The sequence below is a fragment of the Cyrtonyx montezumae genome, unplaced genomic scaffold (assembly GCF_038088225.1).
Source record: "Cyrtonyx montezumae isolate F1298 unplaced genomic scaffold, pur_monq_1.0 scaffold_8, whole genome shotgun sequence".
Classification (NCBI taxonomy): Eukaryota; Metazoa; Chordata; class Aves; order Galliformes; family Odontophoridae; genus Cyrtonyx; species Cyrtonyx montezumae.
This window is the reverse complement of record NW_027072089.1, coordinates 4,497,135-4,523,236: the sequence shown is the minus strand read 5'-3', so window position 1 is coordinate 4,523,236 and position 26,102 is coordinate 4,497,135. Positions and strand designations below refer to the sequence as shown.

The 26,102-nt window shown below is 40.3% G+C and overlaps 1 protein-coding gene across 1 annotated transcript in view; it reads right to left on the bottom strand.

The window, feature by feature from the left end:
• The window catches only part of COL22A1 (collagen type XXII alpha 1 chain), a 198,059-nt gene that overhangs the window by 17,599 nt on the left and 154,358 nt on the right, over positions 1 to 26,102 (bottom strand). Inside the window, exons 39-51 of the mRNA XM_065752765.1 lie at positions 25,978 to 26,082; positions 25,425 to 25,469; positions 23,185 to 23,262; positions 20,069 to 20,104; positions 19,105 to 19,158; positions 10,710 to 10,754; positions 10,104 to 10,151; positions 8,071 to 8,184; positions 5,808 to 5,861; positions 3,798 to 3,851; positions 2,938 to 2,991; positions 1,618 to 1,671; positions 67 to 120 (exon numbers count right to left, since the gene is read on the bottom strand). Of these exons, the coding sequence (XP_065608837.1) occupies positions 67 to 120; positions 1,618 to 1,671; positions 2,938 to 2,991; positions 3,798 to 3,851; positions 5,808 to 5,861; positions 8,071 to 8,184; positions 10,104 to 10,151; positions 10,710 to 10,754; positions 19,105 to 19,158; positions 20,069 to 20,104; positions 23,185 to 23,262; positions 25,425 to 25,469; positions 25,978 to 26,082 (795 nt within the window). The remainder of the gene's footprint in view (positions 1 to 66; positions 121 to 1,617; positions 1,672 to 2,937; positions 2,992 to 3,797; positions 3,852 to 5,807; positions 5,862 to 8,070; positions 8,185 to 10,103; positions 10,152 to 10,709; positions 10,755 to 19,104; positions 19,159 to 20,068; positions 20,105 to 23,184; positions 23,263 to 25,424; positions 25,470 to 25,977; positions 26,083 to 26,102) is intronic.

The following is a 26,102-nucleotide window of genomic DNA, read 5'->3' as shown; positions in this document are numbered from 1 at the left end:
TTACGTCTACATGTGCTTATAAAATAGTTTTATGTATTGAAAGAGAAAGAGCTGAACTGCACTCACAGGAAGTCCAGGAACACCTGGTGGGCCCTGTGGACCTGGAGGGCCATCTTTACCCTGGAAAGGAAGTAGAAGCATCAAGGTTCAGATATGAAGATTAAATGCAGTGTTTGACATGGCACCACTGTGAGAATCTGCTCTTGCAGCTCATATCATGCTGTGTTCGGGTTTTCTTGAGTTCATTTCTGATAAACTTGAAAGCTTTTACACAAAACATGCAGAATTATAAATTTATAAGTTACAGTTAGAGAAAGCACTAAAATCACTGGTATATTCTTCTTCAGTTGAGTTATATTTGGTACTGAGTGCTTAGCTTCTTTCATGAAGTGTCCAGCCAGAAAACAATATTTTATATCTCTTGAATCAGCAGTTATAAGAAGTGCCTCATTGAGTGTCCCAAGAGAGAAATCTCTCCTTATTCATAGAATCATGTAATTGTTTGAGTAGGAAGGTCATCTTGTCCAAATCCCCTGCAGCCAACAGGGATACTCACAGCTACATCAGGTTGCACAGTATCCTATCCAGCCTGACCTTGAATGTCTCCAGGGATAGGAGACATGTCTCACAAAAGCATACAAGGGCCTTCGAATTATTTTAACCTTAATCATCCATTTGAAAGGGAAGTTCAGCCAGCTTGTCCATACAATCTGTGCCCTCTCTGAAGGCAGTGCTGACTGATTTCACAACAGCCACCAGAAGGACAGTTACTGGGTTATGATTGAAACAGATGTGCAATAGGTGTCTTGCTCATTAGGAAACCCTGCTCTAGAAATTAATCACAGAATTACACAGTCTTAAATCATGATTTTTTTTCTTTTTCACACTTAGGTAAGCATCAGTCAGATTCCAATCAGATTATCCTTCTCTCCTACGGTTTGCTGATGATTTACCATAAAATAGAATCTGAGTGCCCTTCAAATGAAACAGCAGTAGAAAAATTCTTCATGTACTTCTTGAAGTTTACACCTATACTAGTACTTGCAGTGGTGCCAAGGAATGGTCTAAAAGTGTGGGACAGGAGCAGTCTGTGCTGTGGCACTCTTCAAAATGTTGCTGGTTTTGTTTTGACAATCAGGTCAAAATCAATTCAGGTGTTACCCTGGGTTACTCACCAGCCTAACAAATTAAGTCATCGTGCCACAGAGGTGACAAGGTGTTAATAGCAAAGATAGACATACAAGACAACTACCTCCTTCAATGGAAGGCCAAGAGTACACTGGAGAAGCTCCATGTAAGGAACCACAGAATCACAGAATTGTAGGGGTTGGAAGGGACCTCTAGGGATATCTAGTCCAACCCCACTGCCAAAGCAGGCTCCCTAGACCAGGTTGCACAGGCAGGTGTTCAGGTTGCATTTCATTCTGGCTAATTTGGAGGAAAAGAAACAGAGTAATCTGTTGTTATTTGTGTGGGTCCTACTCGCAGGTATAGAGTTGCTTCAGATTGGATGACATGGGGAGCTTTCAAAAGACATTACTTCAGTTCCAGAGCAGCTTAATTCACAGAGATAAAGCTAGGTAAAGCTAGTATTAAAACACATAGCCTAGAGCTTACTATATCTCCTGGGTTTCCTGCTGGTCCTATTGGTCCTGGTGAACCATCTGGACCCTAAATAAAATAAAGCAGAAATAACATAAATAATTAACACATTTTGTACATTTGTCAGCGCACTCCCTACCACCCTAGAATCACAGGCCTGTGCAGACAGGAGAAAAAGGCACATCAAGAAAAAGAATCTACTGGAACATTGCAACTTGCTCTCCTTAGACAAGATCAGTTTTATTTTTCACATTTCATTTGACTCCATTCACACTCTCTTCATAACTTCCATGAGGATGTCATGGGATAGCTTTAAGAATTTTATTCCTACCAGAATAGACTTCTAGCTGTGGCAGTAAACGTCCACATGTTATTACTTTCTCTTAAAAATATGATTCTTAAAATGAACTTGCAGAAGTGCAAATGAACCACAAAGAGGGTCCAAGTGTTGTCCTGGTGGCTAAACATTCAGCAGACTCCAGGCATGGCTACTATCTGAAAGTAGAATTTTAACCCATCTCTTTTTTCCAGTACCTCCTGTCCTCCAGGTGTTACAAGGTAAACTCAACAAGACTATCCTGATCCCTGGAAAAGACAAATGCTGAAAATCCTTATCATAGCAGAGTCAAACTGCTCTGCAAGCAGTGAGGTAAGTAGCAATGACTGTAGACAAAGACAGAAGGTTTGGAATGAAACGCCCTTTGTTCAGGAAAAGTCCCCGGTCTTGGAGACTGTAAGTGGTGATATCACAAGCAGAAGAGCCAAGTTATTTCAGCCTTGCTTCTGCAACAACATCCCAGTATTTCAACTTTACATATGCAAAGAAGTATAACTATTTGTGGAGAGAGCAGAACAAGAAATAAGGTGTGATGCATCAGACACATGTAAAAAGCCTCTTTATTCAAAAGTAACCCAGAGGACAGAAGAAAATGGAGAAAATTCACTCTCGTATTACTGCATAAATCTTAGAGACAAAAACACTGTTAGATCTGCTGGTTCCAGGCTGCCAACTTATTCTGCCTATAAGTAAACACCTATATATGTACTCCTAAGTAGTCTCTGTGGAAGAGTTTTCACGATCATTGCCTTGTATAAAGAGAGTGACTGAAGCTTAGCATCAATTTCCAGACTGAGATGAAGCAATCAATGAAAAGAGGCTGATGTATTAAATACCAATTATCATGAGCAGACAAATCTATGACACTCAAGGGACCATTAGGAACCCACTGGAAAAGGAAAATGCAATGTGCAGACAGGTGAGAATGGCCTTTTCTGCGACTGCTGTTATTAGTAAGGAAAATATAAGACTATCTGCTTTGCAACAAAGGAACTTACAGGTGGGCCAGGGTTTCCAGGAGCCCCTGCAAAGCCGGGCATTCCAGGGTGTCCCTGCAAAACAAAAGGGGAGACTTTATACATCATTCATATTTCTATTTGTATGTAGGTTAATTTATCATTGGGCCCTGCGAGGTAACTTCAGAATGAGACAGTACACAGAGTGCTGGTTATAAGGAAATAATGGACTGCAGCTTTCTAAATCAAAGTGATGGTTTTGAAAGTAAGCACATAGCTAGATATAGGGTGTACTTTCTGTAATATGTATTTCATGGTATGTTAATGTCAGCTGAGAGTAAATATGGTGGGAGAAGACCAGGCTGGAAATCAGTGTTGTTTAAAATATCCTACAATTTTCACTGAAGATTGGATTTGCTCCTTAAACTACTGACTCAGCCAAAAATAAGTGTAAACGTTTCTCCAATTTTGACTATTCTCTTTCCTGTGGCACATCCTATAGAAGTCCATCACCTTCTAGGATAAATAGCAACAGTGGCCTTTTCAGTCCAGAGATGTTTAATTTCCTGGACTTCATGTAGATGTTAGCTGGGGAAATGAAAAGATGTTGGGTACTGCAGAGAACTGATGTATTCACTGAAGACATGAGGAAAAAATTATAGAATGCTTGGAATCCAGCAACACAAGACAGGGAAGATTTGAATTGGAGATTGGAAGGAAATCCCAAGTAGGACTGCTACAGTCCCACTCCTCAGTAAAGTCCATTTGAGGTTTAGCAGTGTTGGACAGCTCTCATCTTTCTTGTCTGTTTTCAAGTAGTTTGATTCTTCAGCATTAGAACACTGGTTGATGAAAAAGGAATCATTGAGATGGCACTTCTGGAAAGCATAGTTAATTTTTACCTGTTCACCTTTTTCTCCTGCATCTCCAGTTACACCACGGTCTCCTTTAGCACCCTTGATAATGGAAAAAAAAAAGTCACTGAAAGTCACTTAGATTCAGTATTTTATCAGCTTTTAGACTTATTTCATAAGGCACTTGCTCACCTGAGCATAAGAACTGAACCCTGCTTGCACTTCACTTAAATTCTGCCCTAGATTTTTCCTATCAATACTGGAGCTAGCAATATATGGGAAAATGAACAGACCCAAGATGGCCTTTTACTTATATATATATATATATATATATATATATTTGGCTCAGGGACACGAAGAGAACACAAACAGCCTTAAAAATAAAAAGGTTGTTACGCAATGTACTAAATGGGCTTTTGGTAAAGAATCATTCAGCCCACTAAAGGCATCTACAGCATCAGGTACTAATCGCTTTTCCCTTCAGGGCCAAGAACATCAAAACCAGCATTTCTAAGGTTCAGCCAAAAAATTAATGCCCAGAATGTGCCCTCCTCTCTCTTTGTGTCTCTGTAAACAGAGCAGAAGCAACTAACTCAAGAGTAGATGTCTGTATTTTTGGTGCTTACAGTTGCTTACAGGCAAGATGAGTCTCATACAGCAAAAATACCAAGGGGACAGGGATATAAATTATAACCTGAATGACACAGAGGACACTAATGAATTGGAGGCCATTGAAATGATTCTCTGGTTCATTACATGAGAGCTAGGAGACAAGTAGGGAAGGGAGAGCTGTACCAGCCTGGTACTGGTAGAGACAACATATTGCACTTTCAAAAGTGCAGAGCTCTCTAGATTTTTCACCATGAGGACCCTCCTCAAATATCTGGAAAGGAGACACAGTGCCCACAGTAGTATGTTGGAGTTAGATGATCTTTAAAGTCCCTTCCAACCTAAACCATTCATGACCATTCAGTCTTGCTATCCAGACCTCCACTTTTACATAGCATTAAAGAAAGCAGCATATGAGAGTCTCAGTCTGCCTGAATTTTCCACTGGTTATTGTCTTTATGGGATGCTAATTCCTTTGAAAATTTAATCTTGGAATGTACTCTCATTTTGATCGGCCTTAATGTTTGCTTTTGAGACTCTACTGCTCACCAGTCAGCACACTTTAATTTGCAAGATTTAAAATTAATTTATGAATCAGTATTAGTTTGTCCTACACTAATAAGTGCAAATACAATGATGTTGAAATAGCACAAGTTGTTTCAGACAGTAGGTCAGGGTGCAGGGAAGTATGGAGGGAACTATGGCCTTCATGTCTTCTCTCTCAATATTTTGTTATGATTTATTTCACATTAGAAAGTTTTAAAGGTTTTGACTGACCAGACACTGGCACTGTGAGCAGAACTCTGACAGAGATATTCATGGGAAATGCTCAAAATGTGATATTATTGGAATCCTTCAGACACTGTGTTTGATATTGACCTACGTCCCTGAATCATGAGGCAGAAAGATACATCAGAACCAAATCATCCTTCTTACAATATATTTCAGGGAGCACTCAGAATCTGTGGATAAAGCAATTACTGCAGATAGTGTATTTGGAAGCGACACCTTAGTTTAAAGGGATTCCAATATGTGGGATATAGACAGGAGAGGATCAATGCAGGAAGAGAGTTACTGCTGAAGCTTTAGTTTCTTCCTCACCTGATTTGTATTGACAGTTAACTCTGAGTTCCATCTTTCTCATCAAAATATCAGTGAAATGAAATTCCTTATCAAGAATCAAACCTGTTACATTTTGTTTTGTTTTATTTCTGTTTTGTTTGTTTCTGTGAACAGAGGGATGGTAGAAGACTGTATGTAGATGGAACAGTGTTCATGTAGAAAGCTGTGCAGTTTTGTGCACCTTTGGCATTCCACAAAATCAACTGTGCATGGCCCACCCAATAGGTCAGTTCTACCCCTTCATGTAGGGATGGGTCCTACCAAGATCCTCTGTCACCAGTGTTCCAACTATTCACAGATAATTTTTGCTTTTGAACATCAACCAACCTTTTGGCCATCCAGCCCAGGTGGGCCTGCAGGACCTCTGGGACCAACACTTCCCTGCAATGCAGAAGAGGTAGAGGTTTCTAGTTTCTCACAGATCAAGAAGGCAGAGCCTGTCATCCTTGGCTCTTCAGTGCTGGACCCACCAAGGTGGACAGGACACTTTTACGCTCAGTATTTCAAATTGATTTGTTCTCTAACACCTACTGTACTATACAGATCTTTTTGCATATGACATTGAAAGTTTTATCAGAACATTATGTATGCTTCTTGGTTAGCCTACAACAACACGTAATACTGTAGTTAGCTCTTTTCCAAACAAGCTAACCCTTCTTTTCCAAACAAGCTAACCCTTAGGAAATCTTTGTGGTTAGATATATATCAGCCTTGGCCACTGCTGGAAACACATGATCTCAAAGGGAAGCCACAACCAGAGTGCCACACAAGAATTAATTAAAAGAGAACTTCTCATCTTAAGAAGTCTGGAATCCATCATGCCAAAATGCATATCGTACAGTATGGTCAAGATCATGATCAATTAGAATAACAGCATTCTCTGTGTGGCTTTTTACGGGAGTGTCTGGTTTCCTGGAACAGTAAAGATATTATTTTCTTCTTCCAAATTCCTCCTTGCAGTTCAAATGGAATGCATCAAAGCTCACTATGGACAGTCAAATTCTCATTTACACCATGCATTTTTTCACTCATTTATATCCACTTAGTAGAACTGTAGAGATCTACTATAATGATTGATGGAGGAAAACTGAAACAGGGAACATTAGATGAGCCTTTCTAGGGCTGTGAAATAGTACAGGATCTCTGGATAGTACAGAGCCATCACTTTTCCTCTTAATCTGTTCTGACAGATAACTGAAAAGGTTAAGGAATTAATTTTAGCACGTCATTTATTAAAACCCCTAAACCTTCTTCCTTTATTTCATCTGCAAAATTTGTGTCTCTTAAACAATAGCTACACTTCCCTTAGGCATCCTTGTAGCCAGCAGAAAATCCACATAAGGATCATGGCTCAATCAGCAATGTTGAGACGGTTTTAAACTAGGTGTGAAAGGGAAATGGAATAAAATAAGTTTCACTGAAGATGAGTCTAGGGGAATGATGATGGGACTGAGAGTGAGGCAGATGGCTCACCTGAAGTGCATCTACTCTACCAATGCACACAGCACAGACAACAAACAGGAGGAGCTGAAGGCATTGTGTGGCAGGCAAACTATGACTTAGTTGTCATTACTGAAACATGGTAGGATCAGTCCCACAACTAGAATGCTACAATGAACGGCTACAAGCTCTTCAGAAGGAAGAGGCAAGAAAGCAAGGGCAGTGGCCTGGCTCTTTATGTCAGAGACTGTTTTGATTTATTGTGCTTGTGGCTTGTTGAGTTTCTGTGGGAAGGATTAGGGGGAAGGTAAACAGGGCTGACATCCTGGTGGAGAGTCTGTTACAGATTGCCTACAGACAGACAAGCTGATGGGAGGAGTTGTGTGATCACCAGCCCTTTTTCTCATGGGGGACTTCAACTTCCCTGATATACACTGGAATAATATGGAACAGAAGAAGCATTCTAGGAGGTTTCTTGAGTGTGTGGGAGATAACGTCCTGACGCAACTGGTAAACGTATCAGGGGAGGTGCCCTGCTAGACCTACTATACACAGAGAAGAACTGCTGGGAGATGTGGAGGTCAGGAGTTTTCTTGGGCAGAGTGACCATGAAATGGTAGAGTTCTCTATTCTTGCTGAAGTCAGGAGGGGAGCTACCTTGGATTTCTGGAGTGCAGACTTTGAACTATTCAGGACACTGGTAGGCAGGGTCCCTTGGGAGTCTGTCCTGAAAGGGAAAGGGCTCCAGGAATTCTGTTCACCGTACTCAGATCTGGTGAGACCACACCTTGAGTGTTCAGTTTTTGGTCGTTCGCTACAAGAAAGACAAAGCTCTGGAGCATGTCCAGTGAAGAGCAGTGAAGCTTGTGAGGGGTCTAGAGCACAAGGCTTATGAGCAGCAGCTGAGGGAACTGGGATTATTTAGTCTGGAGAAAAAGAGGCTCAGAAGAGAACTTAAGGCTCTCTGAAGCAGCTGAAATCTAGTCCATTGATTCCAAAGACAGCTATAAAAGATTGAGTACACTGTAACTGAAAAAAATAAAATTAATCAACCATGTAAAAATATTTGAAGAAAAAAGTTGGTTAGACCAAATCTAAGGGATATGGTTAATCCATATCCAAGGGATGACCACTTCCCTAGCTCTCTTACCATTTTCCCATCCTGGCCATCTCTACCTGGTGGTCCTCGGAGACCTTTGTCACCTTTGAAACCTGGGATGCCTGGCAGTCCTGGTGGGCCAGGAGGGCATTCAGTGCACACATCCTAGGAGAGAACATTGACAAATAAATTAGCAAGAGACTGAAGGCATCTAGTAGAGCCTGCAAACACTGAGTATGAATGAAGCAGTGAGGAGCTAGTATAACGTGTAGGCCATTGCACTTTGACCACACCAGAAAGGACCTGGGTTACTTTGACACAAAGTGAAGTGAGGTTAGTGTTAAGGAGAGAGAGTTAACTGCTGAGCTTGCATGGGATCCCTTGGGGAGCTTCCTAACATAGCTGGACAACTCTGACATGATCTTAATGATCAAGAAATTGAGGAAACAAAGAGATCAGATAGCCACAAAACAAAATTATCAAGAAAAGCTTGTTTGGAATCTATAAGACTACTTGAAGAAAACTCTGCACTTGAAGAAAACTGGTTTGTATCAGTCAAAAAGGCCTGAGTTACTGCTGATTGGGCATACTGCTACGGAAAACTCCCTTGTTTCAGCATGGTACCAGACAGGGAATTCTGCAAATAAACTATGCTGCAGATACCTTGTCTAATGTGAACTCATCTGCTGGAGTTCATGAAGACCAGATGAACTTCAAAGTGTCTTGGTCAAATTCAGCCATGAGAATTATAACCTCCTTCCCTCAAAAATTCTTTGAAGCATCATCTCAGCACTCTTTCTAATTCTGTTGTCCTCAAGGTATGACATTTTCACTTCAAAGACAGACTTCCATTAGTAAAATGGGAGTGAATCCTGGCTCTGAGGGACAACATAGCCCAAAAAATGGGACATCAGGTCAGTCTAGTACAACTCCCAGCTCTGTCAATGATCCATTGTGAAACCATGGGGTAAAGTGTCTTTATAAAGCTCAGTTCCTTCATTAATATTTTTCTACTTAAAATGTAAGAGCTTGAGGGATACCAGAAAAACAGAACCTTAATTGCATCTGGGATCTGAAAGTGCTGCTGCATGTGAAGCTGGGCCTGACAGGGAGTGAAAAAGTACTAAACATAAAGAATATGCTGTGTGTGTGTAACTGTAACATAATCAAAGTGAAGAAAAAAGATTAAAAAAAAGAAGAAAAAAGGAATATCAGAATTATATCCCATACCCAAGAAACAGTCTGTTGCTATTCTCTTGATCAGAAATACCAAACAAATCAATACAGTGAACTCTATGGAATAAAAATTACTTTGTTGCTTGAGAAAAAACAGCTCTTCAGTGAAGTAATTTCAAAGCAGCAATCTTAAAAGGGTCATTTTGTTAATGAGGTTAGTAAAAAAAGTAATTTTTTAGTTTCTTTTAATCAATAAGGAAGGATTTCTTGCCATGTCTCAAACCTTCTAAAAAATCTCCCAACTCAGCCCATGTAAATCTTTAAAGATTTAGCAGTCAGCACCTCTCAAGTATGAACTCATTTTCCAGACAACTGTCTACATGGAGAGTAAAAGTAGGCAGACAGATACCAATGTTTGAAACATGGGTGCACGTGGGGCTAATGACCTGCATCCTTTTAGAGGCACTATGCAAACTGAATTTCCATCCACAGTGAGAAGTGTAGTCACTGCTGCACGTGCGCATGAAAGATCAGCCACTGGATTAAAGTGGTTTCCATTTTCTGCTTTAGGTAATGCAACTTTACAATAGTTACTTCTGCCTGGAAATGAAAGCCTCTCAAAGAGATGAAAAAAGTCTCGGAGCTTTTACAACTTAAACCACATTACAAAGATCTTTGTAAGCTATGTCGCTAGGGCAGGCTGTTGGAGAGCACTGGGTTTTGATCCCTAACACATCCTTGTTTGTCCCAACAGCTGTGCCAGAAGGGGACCAGCAATTTTAAAGCTCTGGTGGAGTAGTTTAAGGCATCATTTGCACACCTAGCTCTGACACTTTCCCATCACATGGTGTTAGTTAGGTTGAAACAAACATACAGATAAACTCCCACCATCCTCAAAAGCTGATTACCTTCACTAAGAGATTTATGTCCTCCGGAGAGAGCAGGGGAGAGGTACCCTGTGGAGTGAAAAATTCAGGCTGTTTTAAAAGGTATAAATGTAAGAAATCTTCCTGAACATGTCTGGTGTTTAAATTCATTTTGATCTGAAAACATAACTCTTCCCTTACATTATCAGTGAATATTGTATCTGAGACCTCTTTGTATTCTTGATCATATACTTGCTCACAGCATTGTATAGCGTTTTTAAGAAACTGCCTTTATGTTTTGGCTTCTTTATTATTATTATTATTATTATTATTATTATTATTATTATTATTATTATTATTATTATTATTATTATTATTATTATTTATTTTGCATACAGAACATTCAGTTATTTTCATACTGTTCCAGATTCATCACAGGTATTTTTATCATAATCTTTTAATGGTTCCTAATTGTTATTTATTTATTTATTTATTTATTTATTTATTTATTTTTCCTGGGAAGAGCAGCAGAGAAAAACACTGAACCACACTCAGAGCAACTTGTACTGCAGGAAAATGAGACAGAAGGGAACAGAACAGCAGGACAAAAACTTCTAGGGGATACAGCATGGAAGCAAAGTTACGTACTGGCTTTCCAGGAGGTCCTCTTTCCCCTGGATTTCCAGGTAAACCCTACAAGTTAAGAAAAGGAAAATTTGATGAGATTATGATACGCTAACCCTCTGGTTGTTCCCACACTCTGCTGACTGCTTTGGACTCATGCACGTCTGCTGAGCACCACTGCTCATTGCATGTGGCACACGGTCAACTCCTCTATGCACAACTTTAGAATTTGTCCCTCTGTTTTTTTTTTGCTCTTTCTGAATCACTTCTTCTCATTCCTTCCTAATTCTCTCTTATCTACATTATGACCCAGTGAAATTCATCTGAGTCACACAACTGAAATTGCTGTGGCATATCTCCTGGTCCCAGGAAACACTTTGATTGCGGAAGTGTGAAGGATGAAGCTTTAAATTCCTGAAGACACCTGTAAAATGAAAATTCACTGCCTTTCTTTGCAGTAGTATTGCAAACAAGTCCTTGCATCTGAAATAGTAAGTAAACTTTTTTTTCTTTTTTTTTTTCTTTTTTGGTGGGGAAAGTATTTCATGAGATGAAAATAATGAAATGAAGAATTAGAAGTATCTTAGAATTTAAGATGCAGAAAGCCATGGTTGGGAAAATGAAACTCTAATGGGTATCTCTTGCCTGTTATTAGCAAGTCATTAATTTCTTAAAAAACAAATGACATTGTTTTGAATCTTTGCATTAAGTAATCTTACGTGGAGAACTGAGTCTCTGGGCTGTCTGGGGAATTAATGATCTACGTGCACAGGGTGTGCACGGAGGCACAGTTGTGATAACCTACTATACTATATAATACAGTTACAGCTATAGGGAAAAATAATTCTCATCCCTGTATTTCTCTTTCATAATTCAAATTCTGCATTCCATGTCAGAAGAAAGAGAAAACGAAAAACATTTGGTTGCTCTTTTTCTATGTCCATATTCAACACTTCTGAGTGAATGACAACCCTGCAGTTACCTTGGCTTCGTAAGAGATGAATATTAAATATGAACTAAAATGACATAAGTGGAACTGAAGTGGCATTGGATTCCATGGATGAAAAGCTTGTTTTTAGAGGAAGCTAAACCTTCCACAGCTGAGATTCAAGAGAAGATAAAGTATAAAGGAGATTTTCAGTTCATAATTATCGACATCTGTCTTTATGGGGAAATGAAGAAACAGGAGGCAACATTTCAGCCATTTTTAGACTGATGTTTCTACAGAGCAACTATGTGGCTGTTCCCAAAGTTCCTTCTGTTGCTAGTCTTCAGCTCATGTATTTGGCATTCTCTTCAACCACTTCTCACAGTGGGAAGAGGATTCCCTACCTACTACACTGATCTTACATTCAAATAATGGCCACGCTCAGGAAGACTCACACAGCATTTGCAACAGAAAGCCAAGACTTGAGGCCATGAGAATTATCCTTGATCAGAAAGTAACTAGAACTGAAATTCTGTTAAACATGACTATGATATTTACATTGCATCAGGTTGCTTTGAGACAAAGAGATAGATAGACCTATTTTCTTGTCTATTTCAGAAAGCTGTGTGATGAGGAGTTGGTAGTGTCTTTTAACAGGATGTAAAATAAATCAGGATTAGAAATGCCATCGTTGGTGAACGTGAAAACCACAGCACCCCCAGGAAAAGCCACGAAGTTGAAATAGAAGACTGCAAAAAGAGAGTCTCCTTTGATGAATGACTGTCTGAGTTGAAATTTAGGACAACCACACTTCATTGTGTTGCATTATTGCAGAATAGGCAATAGGCTGAGTCCAAAACAAAGAAAACACTGCTGAGCTATAGAGACCTGCAGTTAGAAAAGGTAACAAGCTATGAGATTTAGATTAGGAATCTATTTAGATTAGACCTGAGGAAACATTTTTTTTTTCTGAAAGAGTGGTCAGGCACTGGAATGGCCTGCCTAGGGAGGTGGTTGAGGCACCATCCCTAGCGCTGTTCAAGAAGCGTTTAGATGAGGTGCTAAGGGATTTGATTTAGTAGTTGGGTAGAGATAGTGATAGGAGGATGGTTGGACTAGATGATCTTGTAGGTCCTTTCCAACCTTATGAACCTATGAACCTATGAACCTATGAGCTGTGAACTACATAACTGCCTCTGACAAGCTAAGAGGGGACAAACTGGAAAAGAGAAAACTAGAAAAGAGGAAGTGGAAAGAGCCTGCACAAAAATCTGCATGGTATTTAAAAACAAACAAACAAAAAACAAAAAAAACACCTTATTAATATAATGTGGGAAAATGCACAAACTACAGAAAAGAAAAAACAAACCATAGATATTTGGAAAGCTCACAAAGTTCTAAGGTTTTCAGGAGTTTATATCCAACACTGGATGACTCAAATTAGAATATCAATTAATAGTGCCACTGCATATCAGGGAGGACAAAATAGGCAGCAACAGGGAGGCATGATGCACAGGATCCAGAGCATTTGATTGGCCTGCAAAATCTGACATACACAAGTGGTCCCAAAGTGGGAACTGATGGAAGTTGTATAAATGGCATGTTGCAAAATGAAAGAAAGAAAATTTGTACAGAAGCCAGTCACATGTAAGAGTAAAATCAAAAGCTTATAGTGGGGAAATGCTATTGCAAAATAGAAAACTATATGTAAAATCACTAACATAGATGTGTTCTAATTTCCAGGAATAACAAGAAAAAAGGAAAGTTAATGAGTATTCTTTGTCTTGGGGTGCATTCATTTTAAAGCAAACGCAAAAACTCCTTGGAAATTACCTTCTAACTGCATGGGAAAATCAACCCTAGGAAAGAAAAGTCTGTTTTTCAGATCCAGTGGTAGTTATGTATGCATACCCTAAGTTTTTGTAACTTCAAAAATAAATAGATGAGAAGATTAACTTCCCAGTAAAATTGGAATGTAGTTATCAGTAATAACTAGCACATTTTAAAATGATTAATTTAATGTTTACGTTAATTGCAGTTATCAATAATCAAAATACAGAAACACCAAATCAAATGGATGCCATCAATGCTACCCGTAAGTCAAGAGACTTTGTCATTCAGATTGTATTTTAATTGAAGGAATTTAAGTAGTTCTACTGAAACTTTTTTCTCCCAGCAGACAGGCAGAGCAGAATGGAGGCTTCCAGAGAAAAGTGTAGAATCATTTTCTGCAGCTTTCAGAGCATAACAAAGATTTGGCCAATTTCTCTGGTTAAGTTACTTAAGGGTATGCTTTTTTAATAGTTGATACAGGAACCCAGCCAGCCTAAAATGTGCTTGGATTTTTCTTTTTTCCCAAAAGTAAGTAAAATTAATATTTGAAATAATTTCATTGAAGGAATGAAATTAGGCATGTAACAGTCCTTATATGGAGAAAAGTAATCCAACTAGAGGGAAATCCAAATTATTGAATAATATCATTGAATGGCTTGAGTTAGAGGGGATCTTAAATCTCACCTAGTTCCAGTGCCCTGCCATGGACAGAGTTGCCACCCCCCAGATCAGGACGCCCAGGGCCTCATCCAACCTCCAGGGATGGGGCAATCACAGCTTCTCTGGGCAGCTTATTCCAGTGCCTCACCACAAGTAAAAAAATTATCTCCTAAAATCTGATCTAAATCTCCCTTCTTTTAGTTTAAAATCATTCCCCTTTACTGAACCTCATTAGGCTCACAAGTGCCCAGTTTTCAAGCGTGTCCAGGTCTCTGCAGATGATGTCCCTTCCTTCTGTCATATCAGCTGCAACACTGAGCATCATCAGCACAGTTCCTGAGTGGGCACTCAATCCCACTGTCTAGGTTGTTAATACGGGTGTTAAAGAGCACCAGTCCCAGTGCAGACTTCTGAGGGACAGCACTCATCCTTGGACACAGAGCCATCGAATGCAACTTTCTGGCTCTGGTTATGCAGCCAATTCCTTATCCATCAAACAGGACACCCAACACATCCGTATCTCTGCGATTTACAGATAAGGATGTCATGTGGGACCATGTCAAAGGCCTCACAGAAGTCCAGGTAGATGGACTTCCTTTATCATCTGATGCCATTGCTCCATTCTAGCAGGTCACCAGAGTGTCCAGGCATAATTTGCCCCTGGTGAAGCCATGCTGGCTATATCAGATCACCCCTTCACCTTGCATGTGCCTTGAAATAGTTTGGAGGAGGATCTGGGAGTGATTTTTCCCTTTTTCTAGACACCAGGGACTTTGCTCAACAGACATGACTTTTCAAATGTGACAGAGAGTGGCTTGGCAACCACCTCAGACAGTTCCTATTGGACCCTAAATAAAAATAAAGCAATAGATTCAGCTGTTCACTGCTCTGTCCAGAAGAAGAGGCTCTGCAGAGATTTATGGCCATAGCGATCTCTGAAGAATAGTTCATGCAAGTAAACAACAAACCTTATTCTAAGAGTAACAGAACAAACCCAAACCTACATATCTCTGTACTGTAAACTTGGGCAAGGATTATCAAAGCCTAAGTTTTAATAAAGCAAGATACTGTCCTGAGAACTCATGGCATTTGATCAAGCTGCCAAGGTTTCTTAAGGTAACCTAGGGCAGTACTAGTGCTGAACATATGGCACATGCTTTAGGGCACTGGAAAGATTTTGTGATCACAGAATCACAGAACCATAGAATTTGGAAGGGACCTCTGGAAATCATCCAGTTCAACCCCCCATTAAAACAGGTTCCCTTCAGTATGCTGTATAGGAAAGCATCCAGGTGGATTTCTGTTACGAGTGGCGTCCCCCAGGGGTTGGTATTGGGGCCCATCTTGTTTAATATCATTATTGATGACCTAGACGAGGGGATTGAGTGTACCCTCAGTAAGTTTGCAGATGACACCAAGTTGGGAGGATGTGTCAAACTGCCTGAGGGTAGGGAGGTCCTACAGAGGGATCTGGATAGGCTGAATAGCTGGGCTGAGCAAAATGGGATGATGTTCAATAAGACCAAGTGCCGGGTCCTGCACTTTGGCCACAATAACCCCATGCAATGCTATAGGCTTGGGGCAGAATGGCTTGAAGAATGTAGAGAGGAAAAGGACCTGGGGGTGTTGGCTGATGCTCGGCTTAACATGAGCCGGCAGTGTGCCCAGGTGGCCAAGAAGGCCAACAGCATCCTGGCCTGTGTTAGAAATAGTGTAGCCAGCAGGAGCATGGAGGTGATCATCCCCCTGTACTCAGCTCTGGTACGGCCGCACCTCGAGTACTGTGTTCAGTTTTGGGCCCCTCACTACAAGAAGGACATTGAGGCCCTGGAGCGTGTTCAGAGAAGGGCAACAAAACTGGTGAGGGGTCTGGAGCACAAGTCTTATGAGGAGCGGCTGAGGGAGCTGGGATTGTTTAGTCTGGAGAAGAGGAGGCTCAGAGGAGACCTTATTGCACTCTACCACTTCCTGAAGGGGGGTTGTGGTGAGGAGGGGGTGGGCCTCTTCTCCCTGATAAATAATGACAGGACGAGAGGGAACGGCCACAAGTTGTGCCGGGGAAGATTTAGATTAGATCTGAGGAAAAATTTTTCTCTGAAAGAGTGGTCAGGCACTGGAATGGCCTGCCTAGGGAGGTGGTTGAGGCACCATCCCTAGCGCTGTTCAAGAGGTGTTTAGATGAGGTGCTAAGGGATTTGATTTGGTAGTTCAGTGGGTAGGGATGGTGATAGGAGGATGGTTGGACTAGATGGTCTTGTAGGTCCTTTCCAACCTAATGTATCTATGAATCTATTTTGAATATCTCCACAGAAGGAGACTCCACAATCTCTATGGGCAGCCTGTTGCAGTACTCCATCACCCTCAAAGTAACAAAGTTTTCCCTCATGTTCAGATGGAACTTCCTGAGCTCCAATTTGTGATCACTTGACTACCACCCAGCAGATGTTTATAAGCACTGATAATGTCCTCTCTCTGTCTTCTCCAGGCTGAGCAGTTCCAGATCTCTCTGCCTTTCTGCATGAGGGGGATGCTCCAGACCACTCATCATCTTTGTGGCCCTCTGCTGGACGCTCTCTAGAAGTTCTCCTGTCTTTGAAGTCTCCCTGAACTGCAGCTTAACCTTCTGGTATGTCAGCCACTCCCTCCAGGATGCAGTAGTGCCAAAAAAGCAGTGTGTTCCTCTGGGAGATAACTGTGGTCAAAGCTGCTGCAAAGGAAGTATTTATTCTTTCACCTCACAAAATACAACTCTAAATATGATATTACAGTATCAAGGAATGTTACAACCTATAACAGACACATTTCCAAGGGCATCTGATGAGTCTGCAGCTGGAAAAACAAGACAGAGAATAGACTATTACATGTAAATGTGATTTAGAAGAATTATTCAGTCTCAAGAAAAAAAAAAAAAAGAAAAAAATTAAAGAAAGAAATACATTTGCAGGGGCCACAGCAAAAGATAAGACATTGAGGCAAGTCATTAAAGCTGTTACTACTGAATAACTTGGGAATTATGTGGCAATCTCCTATCAGCAATTCAAATCAGAGCTTTTCTAACTGATGACATACTGTGTAAACACCAGAGAATACAAAAATGGGCATGCTTCAAAGAACACAGGAATGCTACACTGACACAGAAATGCACCAAACGCAGAACCAGAAATCCTCTGTACTACTCATAAATAAAAGTGGAGATCAAGAAACTGGAAGCACACAGTCTTGTCAAAATATCCCTTCTGTTATGCCAAGAAATGTTGGAATGTGCTCTGTAGTTACATTTACACATCTGTACACACTCTGTAGTTACATTCACAGGTAGGATTGCTTAATAGGTGATCAATCAGAATACATAGTTGTTGAAAGGCATGCTGACTGCAATTAAATCAGTTTGTGTAATAGAAGATGTGCTTTCTAAGCACCATAAGGGATGGTTTTGCTTTGGTGATTTCCTGCTGGGAAAATGAGAAAGACTGCAGTGCTTCCTCTCCAAGAGCTGACCAGTCAACAATGATCTGGGAAAGAGACTTAGGAAAGCTAGCTCTGCACTCTCTTCATATGCAGTTGCAATAAACCTGATCTATTTCATCTCCTGTTTAAAAGCTCTGTATTTCTAGTTTAAAACCTCTTGGTTGAAGAACTCAAACATTTGCTATGGTTGCTCAGAGACACGAATTGATAGACCATTTCTGCCATAAAAAGATTTTGAAGAATATCAATGTCACAATCATTTATGATGGAGTGGGTGAAGAAAAGAAACAAGACCTTCTTTTCCAAGTGTTTCAAGAGGAAAGGAGATGTAGATCACAGAAAAGTAAACCCATTATGCTAATGATGTATGTCAACGTTTGGGAACTGTTGAATCATGGCCTGAACCACTGATGGATCATCTGAGGCAAGCACTGAGTCAGCTGCAGGAGCACAGGTGAAGGCAATTCACCTGTGTGACTGGAAAGGGTGGAGTTTGGCTCCACCTTTCCCAGATCCTATTTAAGGGCTGACCACCACTGAGGAAGGGTTTCTTGTTGGAGATCCCTCTCCTGTGGAGTTCCAGGTGAGACTTGACTCAGTGACAGGTGAGCCATTCCTTATTTACTGGTTGTCTTTATACCATCTTGATAAGCCATACAAAAATATACTGCTCACCTTCATTATTTTGTGTGGGTACTATTCTTTTGGGGTATTCACCCTACAGTCAATAAAGCTGCATGAGGACTAACAACTGCTTGTATATCCTTCATGAAAACTGGGACCTGTTTCAGATAAGACAGCATATGGAAAACATGCTGAGGAGGAGAGTTATAGGAGGCTACTGCCCCTTTCCCACAGTGTTCCCCTAACAGGCACAAATGCAAAGATTACATCTCTCAAAATCTTCATAGATCCCTTGCTGATTTTCCTCCAAGACAGGTTTCCATGCCACAGAGCTGGCTTACCAGCAGAGAAAAAACACTTCTCTTTCTGATTCAACACCGCGACAAAGCTGGGCAGCAAGAAGGTTCAGCTATCAAGCTGGGAGTCTGCTACACTTCCCTCTATGCTTTAGCTCCATGACTCAACTGCAGAGAGTTGAGTGAGGAAAATGCAGAGAGGAGGTTAAAGTGTCATCTCTCAAGCGCAGCAGCAGCAAAATGAACGCATAAAAAGCTTTTTAATGGTGGTGGCCCTACTTTTATAGGACTATTACAGGCTATTTCTCTTAGAGGCTTCTAAAAATTTCCTGGAGTTATAGATATATCATCCTTTTCTACTCTAAGATCCATTCCTTAGGGTATGCTGCCACGTAACTAGTCCACCATTTCCCTTGAAAGGTTACTCCGTGGTCTACATATCATTTTCCCTGAATTTCTAAAATATAAGTGCTCAAATTTTAAGGATCATTTCCATTGGACCATCCTAGTAACACTCAACAACTACAGCTGTGTATGCACACCATTTTTAGGGAAATTAGACTTAAGCATCAGCAAATTTTGTGAGCACTTACACTTTTGTTTTACTTACATCCTGACCAGGAGGCCCCTGTGGTCCAGGGATACCAGGTACACCACGAGGACCCTGGCAGGGAGAGAAAAAGAACAGACAAATACAGTAATGTGAGCGATACTTGCTAGATTATCCTTAGCTGAAGAGAAGAAAATACTCAACTCAATGATTATAAAGAAAGAAAGAAACAAACAAACAAAAAAAAAAAACAGCCCACAATGTTAATAGTTAAACAACTTCAAAAGAGAATGAAAAAAAAATCCACACTCAACTATCACAGTTGATCCTGTGCCTCCAGGAACTGTAACTGCATCACTACAGATGACTAAACTGGAAAGGTAATAATGACTCTTCGTAAGAAGGCAAGATTATGATCAGGGAGAAAATATAACTGATCATGGGACTGTGGAGGATAAAAGAATATTTAACTCCTCAATGTCAAACTAGTATATGCCATGATTGAGTTATATCACTGGAAATGCATGACAGCATACAGGGAAACCACAATAAACAGCTATTTTCTTCACATCTACAGACTGCATCCTTGTAAACCATTAAGGAAATAAGTGTGTTTGGTAAAACACACTTAAATGCAGGGTTTTTTGTAAGCCTTCAGCAAGAAAAATGCTTAAAAATACATTTGAGGCTTTGGTTACAAGGCATGACAACTTGCCTTGAATTGTGTGTTTTGACATAGTTTTTCTTTCCGCCTGTGGGACTATGAGGGATGAGGAAAAGTTGCCACTAGAACAAGAGTCTGGATAACTCTTTTTCTCATAACCCACTACAGCAAACACATAATGCTAGTGCACATTTTAAGTCTAATTTGGCTAACCAGACAAGATATGATCCTATGATCTTTATAAAAAACTAGAGAAACAAAAAATTAGTCATGAATTTACAAAATCACTGATAGTAACAAAATTCATTTGTTTGCCCAGTCCCCATAAAATCTGTGTGTAGTTAGAAAGACATACTATACCAATGATCCTTTGTCTCCTGGGGGTCCAACAGGGCCCTGCAAATAAAGACAGAGCAATCAAAACACTCGCAGAGATTCAAATTTACATCTCATTTGGTTGAACCGGTGGGTCCCTGAAGCACAGAGATAAGAAAAAAGAGAAAAAGGAAGGCAAAGAAAAGGAGCAAATCTTACAAGCTGCCCAGACCTGTCAGGGATCTGGGTACCGTGTAGACTGAATGTTCCAAACCAGCTGTTGTAGTGATCCACATTTTGTGTGTATATTCCAACAGTGGACTTGAAAAAATCATCCCAATCATTCAGGATCGAGATGCTCTTTTTCATGTTTCATGAGTGTTGGTCAGGTGTACATGGGTGCTGATCAAGGCATTAGTCTCTCTGCTTTGACTTGTGTGGCAGCACGAGTGTGTATTTGTGTACAGTGTACTGTACATACCCATTGTCAATATGGGCTCAGCCTTGCTACTGTCTGGACCCAGGGACACAGAACTGCAGCAGCTTTTCATCTTTTGGACTAGGGCAGAACAACCTTTCCATGGTCCTAGAAGCCACTTTGTTCAACTTCCTTTAAAACAAGGAAAAGCATCTCATGGGACCTGTGTACTCTTTAAATAAGGTTAAAGTAGAGATTAAATAAGGTTAGAGGTTAAGATTCCAGTGGACTTGCACACACTATTTGTTTGGGAATGCAGCTTACACAGGTACATAGTGGAGTGAACACACTAGATGATATCCACTCCTAAAGGCACTCTACAGAAGTGCTGCAGTACTTATATCCAGAAGGGATGGCTCAATCTGACATTCCAAACACATCCCAGACATGGTTTGACCTCACATCTCTGGGGCTGTGTTTGAATAAATTGGTTCACACTATGGCTCCTCTCCTTTTGCTTCCTATTTCAGGCATATTAATTCACTAATCCTCATAAAGTTCTCCACGCAAGGTGCCTAAATGCTCTGCTAAAGCAAGGGCAAAATGCATCACGTTAAACTCAAATGCATCATATTAAATTCATAGCAATATGAAGAAGGAAAGGCAGATCAAGAGTAACTCACTCCAACTTGGTGCATCAAATATTTCTATTAGGGAACTTGAGCTTGTGAATTCATCCCATTTCTCCATGCAGTCACCTCTTCTGCTTTTAGTTCAGTTGGGAAAATCACACATTGCTAATACTCATTTTATGGGTGAGTGTAATGTAAATAGTAATACAGTACTTCAGCAGATGAAGTAAAAGCAAACAACAACAAAACCCACCCTAATCTATCTCCACCTTTTACACAGGGAGCAAAACACAAGGGAGATTAAGAACACAGGAAGAAACAAGATGAGGACTCCAATTAAAATAAATTGCTGACTCTCACCTCTGAAACTGAAAACATTATATGCAATTTTTTAACAATTTTGTCACACTACTAGAAAGGGTATAAGCTGACATCTTTATTCAGTATATAATATGCACTGAAGCATCTCCATGGAGGTTATTCTATTTTTTATTGGGATTCAATCTGTGTGAAAGCCTGATGGATTAAACGTTATATAACAAACACATTTCAAATTCTGAGTCTTTGAACTGGAGTTGAGGTTATGATAAACCTGCAGTGAAGCAAATCCTTATAATGGTGGTTAAGGAAAAAAAAAAAGAAAAAGAAGCATTTAGTGAAGCAGCAAAAAGAAATCAGACAGGAGTACTATGATATGTAACAGCACCATCTACTATTCTGACAGTGGTCAAACAGTGATGGCATAGTACAAAGTAACCCTCTGGTCAGCATCAAATAGTGGCTACAAGTGATGGAGTCAGGTTCTTAGTGCATGCATGTATGTGAAAAATAACTTTGGCTTCCACTGTTTATCAGGGTGCAGAAGTGAACTCAGCTAACCCTGTACTGGATCTAAAACTCATTAATTAAGTACTAGCCACAACCTAGTGGCTTTCAAATAAGTCATTCATTTCTAATTACACTTTAATATTTATGACTGAACCTTAAGAAATGGAATAATATCACTGTTCCTTATCTAAATCATAACAAGTTATACCCAGCAAGTCTTCAATCACTGATACCATTGTTAAGCACCATGATGGCCATGATATTGTCATGGTGTGTTATAAAACTGATCCAATCTGCTTTATCATACATAGAATGGTAGGGTAAAAACAAATATTAAATGGAGGTGCACCCCAGAAAGCTACATTTATCATACAATATGGCATCATTTCAAGGTAATTGCATGTTCTAACTGAGAAAATTCTAACTAGATAACCAGAGCATTAAAATGTTGGCTGTGATTGGTACATTATCATGGCATGTGCAAGGTGATATGAAGGGATGCAAGGATTCTGATGTTCTCCAGCAGTTTTAACTAGGTATGAAGTTTGAACCCTTCTAGACTTATTTCACATGTGTTTTTAGTGGAGCAGGAGGGCTGCAAAGTCAGAGCACTCTCAAATCCCCTTAATCTCAAGAGTAGTCATACGTGTTAAGAACTGGATGAATCAAACCCCAACAACATCATACTTTGTGGAGCAAACCCCACATACATCCTATGCCCACTGATAACAGTAGAACTTCAGGAACAGCAAGAGATTATGGCAGAGCTGGATCAGATGTAACTTAATCTCTGAGAGAAATTATGAAGACAATGGCTCTCTTGGAAGGCAGCAATTTAACTAATCTGATTTTGTATTTCCCTATCAGAGTACTGTGTCACTGATTGTGGGCATGTGTGTCTCAGTCATTCCTCCTAATGAGGTGACAGCAGGGCTACATCTCCCTGTTAAACCAACTCTGGTAGCTCAGCACAGGCCTTGGCTCCCATCCAGAGCCAGTGTGTCAAGATGCCGCAGAGAAGTCACAAGTAACAGACAGCTGCATCAATCACTCTGATAGCACTTTTCTGCCTTTCTCTTTCAACTAATCAAGAGCCCTCACATCAAATGTGGGCATCAGAGCCATGAGTGGCAGCTTCTGGGCTAGCAGTGTGCATCTTTAGAGAGTGAAATGACATAGGCTCTTGGCAAAAGTGTGCACAGGGAGCCCATTCTCCAGATGGTGATGAGTTAAAGGGTTAAATTTTTGTCTTGTCACAGGTTGCAACAGCCCCTGCTACTTACAGGCGGTCCAGCCAGTCCAACTCCTGGCACACCTCTGTCTCCTGGCTGTCCAGGGAGGCCAGGAGCTCCCCTCTCACCCTGAAATAAGGGGAAGAGTTAAAGCCTTTGTCCACTGTTGAGAAAATGTGCTGAAATACAATATGGTTTTACAACAGAACATAACACTGATACAACCTGACCCGATCCTGCCCACTAAGAAATGGGATCAGGTTGTGGCAACACAGTTTCTGTCATGTCATGCCAAGAGAATTGCCTCCCTCCTTCAGAAGGGTTCACATCTTTGAGCACTGACACCATGTGAGCATGTGCCACATCGCATAACCAAAAAGGAGCACAGCTTCCACAAGTATTTTAATGCATTTTAGCACACAGCATCCAATTTCCAGCAGTAGTCCCATATGCTACAATGGCTGATACACTTCACTAAATTGAGAACATCAGATTTTTGTTGCAAAGGGCATCTGCTGTCACAGAGTTTCACTTGCATTTGCAATTGCCAGCGGAGTATAATGAGGCACTTCCCTTGGCCTGGGCTAACTCTAAACACAATACCTGCAAACACTGATAAATGCATATCATTTATTCAGGAAAGACAGAATTAGGAAGTCGGGATGCATCTTGATATTCTCCTTTACCAACACAAGCTTGTTCACAACAGTGCATTAACAATTTTTTAAATCAATTCTACCACTCTCCCTAGGGGACTGAACATCAAATGGAGAGATTTCCCTTCCATACAACCAAATTTTCAACATTATAATCTGCAGAGCACAGACAGCTACTTGGTGCTATTTAATGGGTACTGTAGACAGAGGGTTAAGAAAAAAAATCAGTGAGAGTCCTTAAATTTAATATCCTTTCTCTTTTCTTGTTATAGGGAGAAATATCAAATAAGATTTTTATGGATTATATTGCAGTTGTAAGAGTCAGTCTCACATTGGCAGCAGACATATAACAATGAGCCTTATTTATGTTATTTATTATAGCACTATTTCCAGCTCTACAGAAGCTTGATAGAAAAATGGCTACCCATGGATTCTGCCTGGCCCAAGTTCATTCTGCAATATCTCCTATATTATTTCCTTTCTTTTTCTTTAACTAATCTATTTCAAAGAAACAATACTATAAGGACAGTGAGAGAAAATGTATTCTCATTAGTTAAGGCACTCCTGCAGATTGCTTATCTGTTACTTTGTTCAAGAACATAATTTCAGTGCAAAAATTTCAATAGTAGTTTTCCAGGCACAATTAAGATTCCTACAATCTTGTGTTGATATTGAACAATGTATTTCATTAGATTTCCTTCAGTGTTTTTTTTCTTCTGATTTTTATATTACTTTCACTCAATTACTGTGTCTATATTCTGAGCTGTCGAAGATATATACAACAGGATATAATGTATTTATACAGAATGCAGCAAAACCAAAATACAATGTTTTGTAGCAGTTTGGTTATTTCAAAAATATGGGACCTAGGTGGACCCAGCCTCATATTGTTATATTCCTACCTATCATGTACAAAACCTGTTTCAGTACCCTATTTTTCTTCCAACCCAAACCAACACATAGTCATTTCAAAGAGGAGAATATCTGATATGTCTGACTGAAGACTCAAGCACGATCTAGGTGCTTCCAGGAGCAAAAGCTTTTGCTGTTTTATTCCTTTCTCTACTTGCTATGTATTTGCAAAGGAATAAACTTCATTTTCAGTTGAAGACATTAATGTTGTCAATTAACAAACTAGTCTTTGCCTTGTCTGCAGTATAAGAGGGCAAACCAGGAATACCCACTCCCACTGGAAAACATTTGATTTCTCCTTGAGAGAGGTGAAATAAATAAATGCTATGGAGGAGTGCTCTTTGAGGGGCTGACAGGTGGTCACAAGAGTCATTCATCCTTTAGCTATGAAATGTCTCTCTTGTTGAATGGATTACAGGTCCCTGTCACAATTTCCCTGATAAAAGTATGCAGCATTTAGCATTTAGTCTGTGTTGAATTTGCATAATGCTGGAAGAAATTTAAAACATAGAAAGCTAACACAGTTAATTCGTATCTTAATATTTGCATCTACAGAGGCACTGGAATAGTAAAGAAAGAAATGCCCTAAAAGGTGTTTTGAATGTCAGCTTCACATACTTTCTTTTCCAGTGAAAAACAGACCATATTTTCACCATTACCTTTTCATCAGTTCTAGCACTGGAAGGAAGCAGTCTGTAATGGACACTTAAAACCCATGCTCACCTTATGTCCAAAAGGTCCTGGCAAACCTGGTGGGCCTCTTTCCCCCTAAAGTGACGTAACCAAAATCAGAGAAGGATTATTGCACAGCCAGACTGGAGCCTGGCCTTTGAGTGAGGCAAGGTAGCACAAGTTCCCAGCACCCCTCCCTCTTCCTTGCTCTGCACCATCCTGGTAATAATATTTTACTGACAATGTGTAAGCAAATTGCAATCTGTTAACTTAGCTAGAAATAAATGTTTTTTAGGGGACTTTCATCAAGCTAATGACGGTCACATAAGTAATACAATGGTTACTTGTTGCTGAGGCCATTTTGGATGGCCAGTATGGCACACTAATGTTCAGAAATACAGCTTCAGTCTTCTCTGCCTTTTTGGATACAGCACTGTGACCTGCAGCATCCTGAAAAACAAAGCCTCTTGTGCCTTCAAGTGTCCTGCAAGCACCTGTGAGATCACAATAACTCTCTACCTGAAGTCCACCATTCCCCTCAGAAGCTGTGTTTGTCTAGCTCACATTGAGCTACTTGAGCACCGTGTTTGCCAGCAGTACTCACCTGTTCTCCATCTTTACCTTTGCCAGGCAAACCTGGCTGTCCAGGAGGCCCTGGCACACCAGCTGGGCCAGGTAAGCCCACTTTTCCTTCTTTTCCAGGGTCACCCTGTAGAAGACAGTCCAATA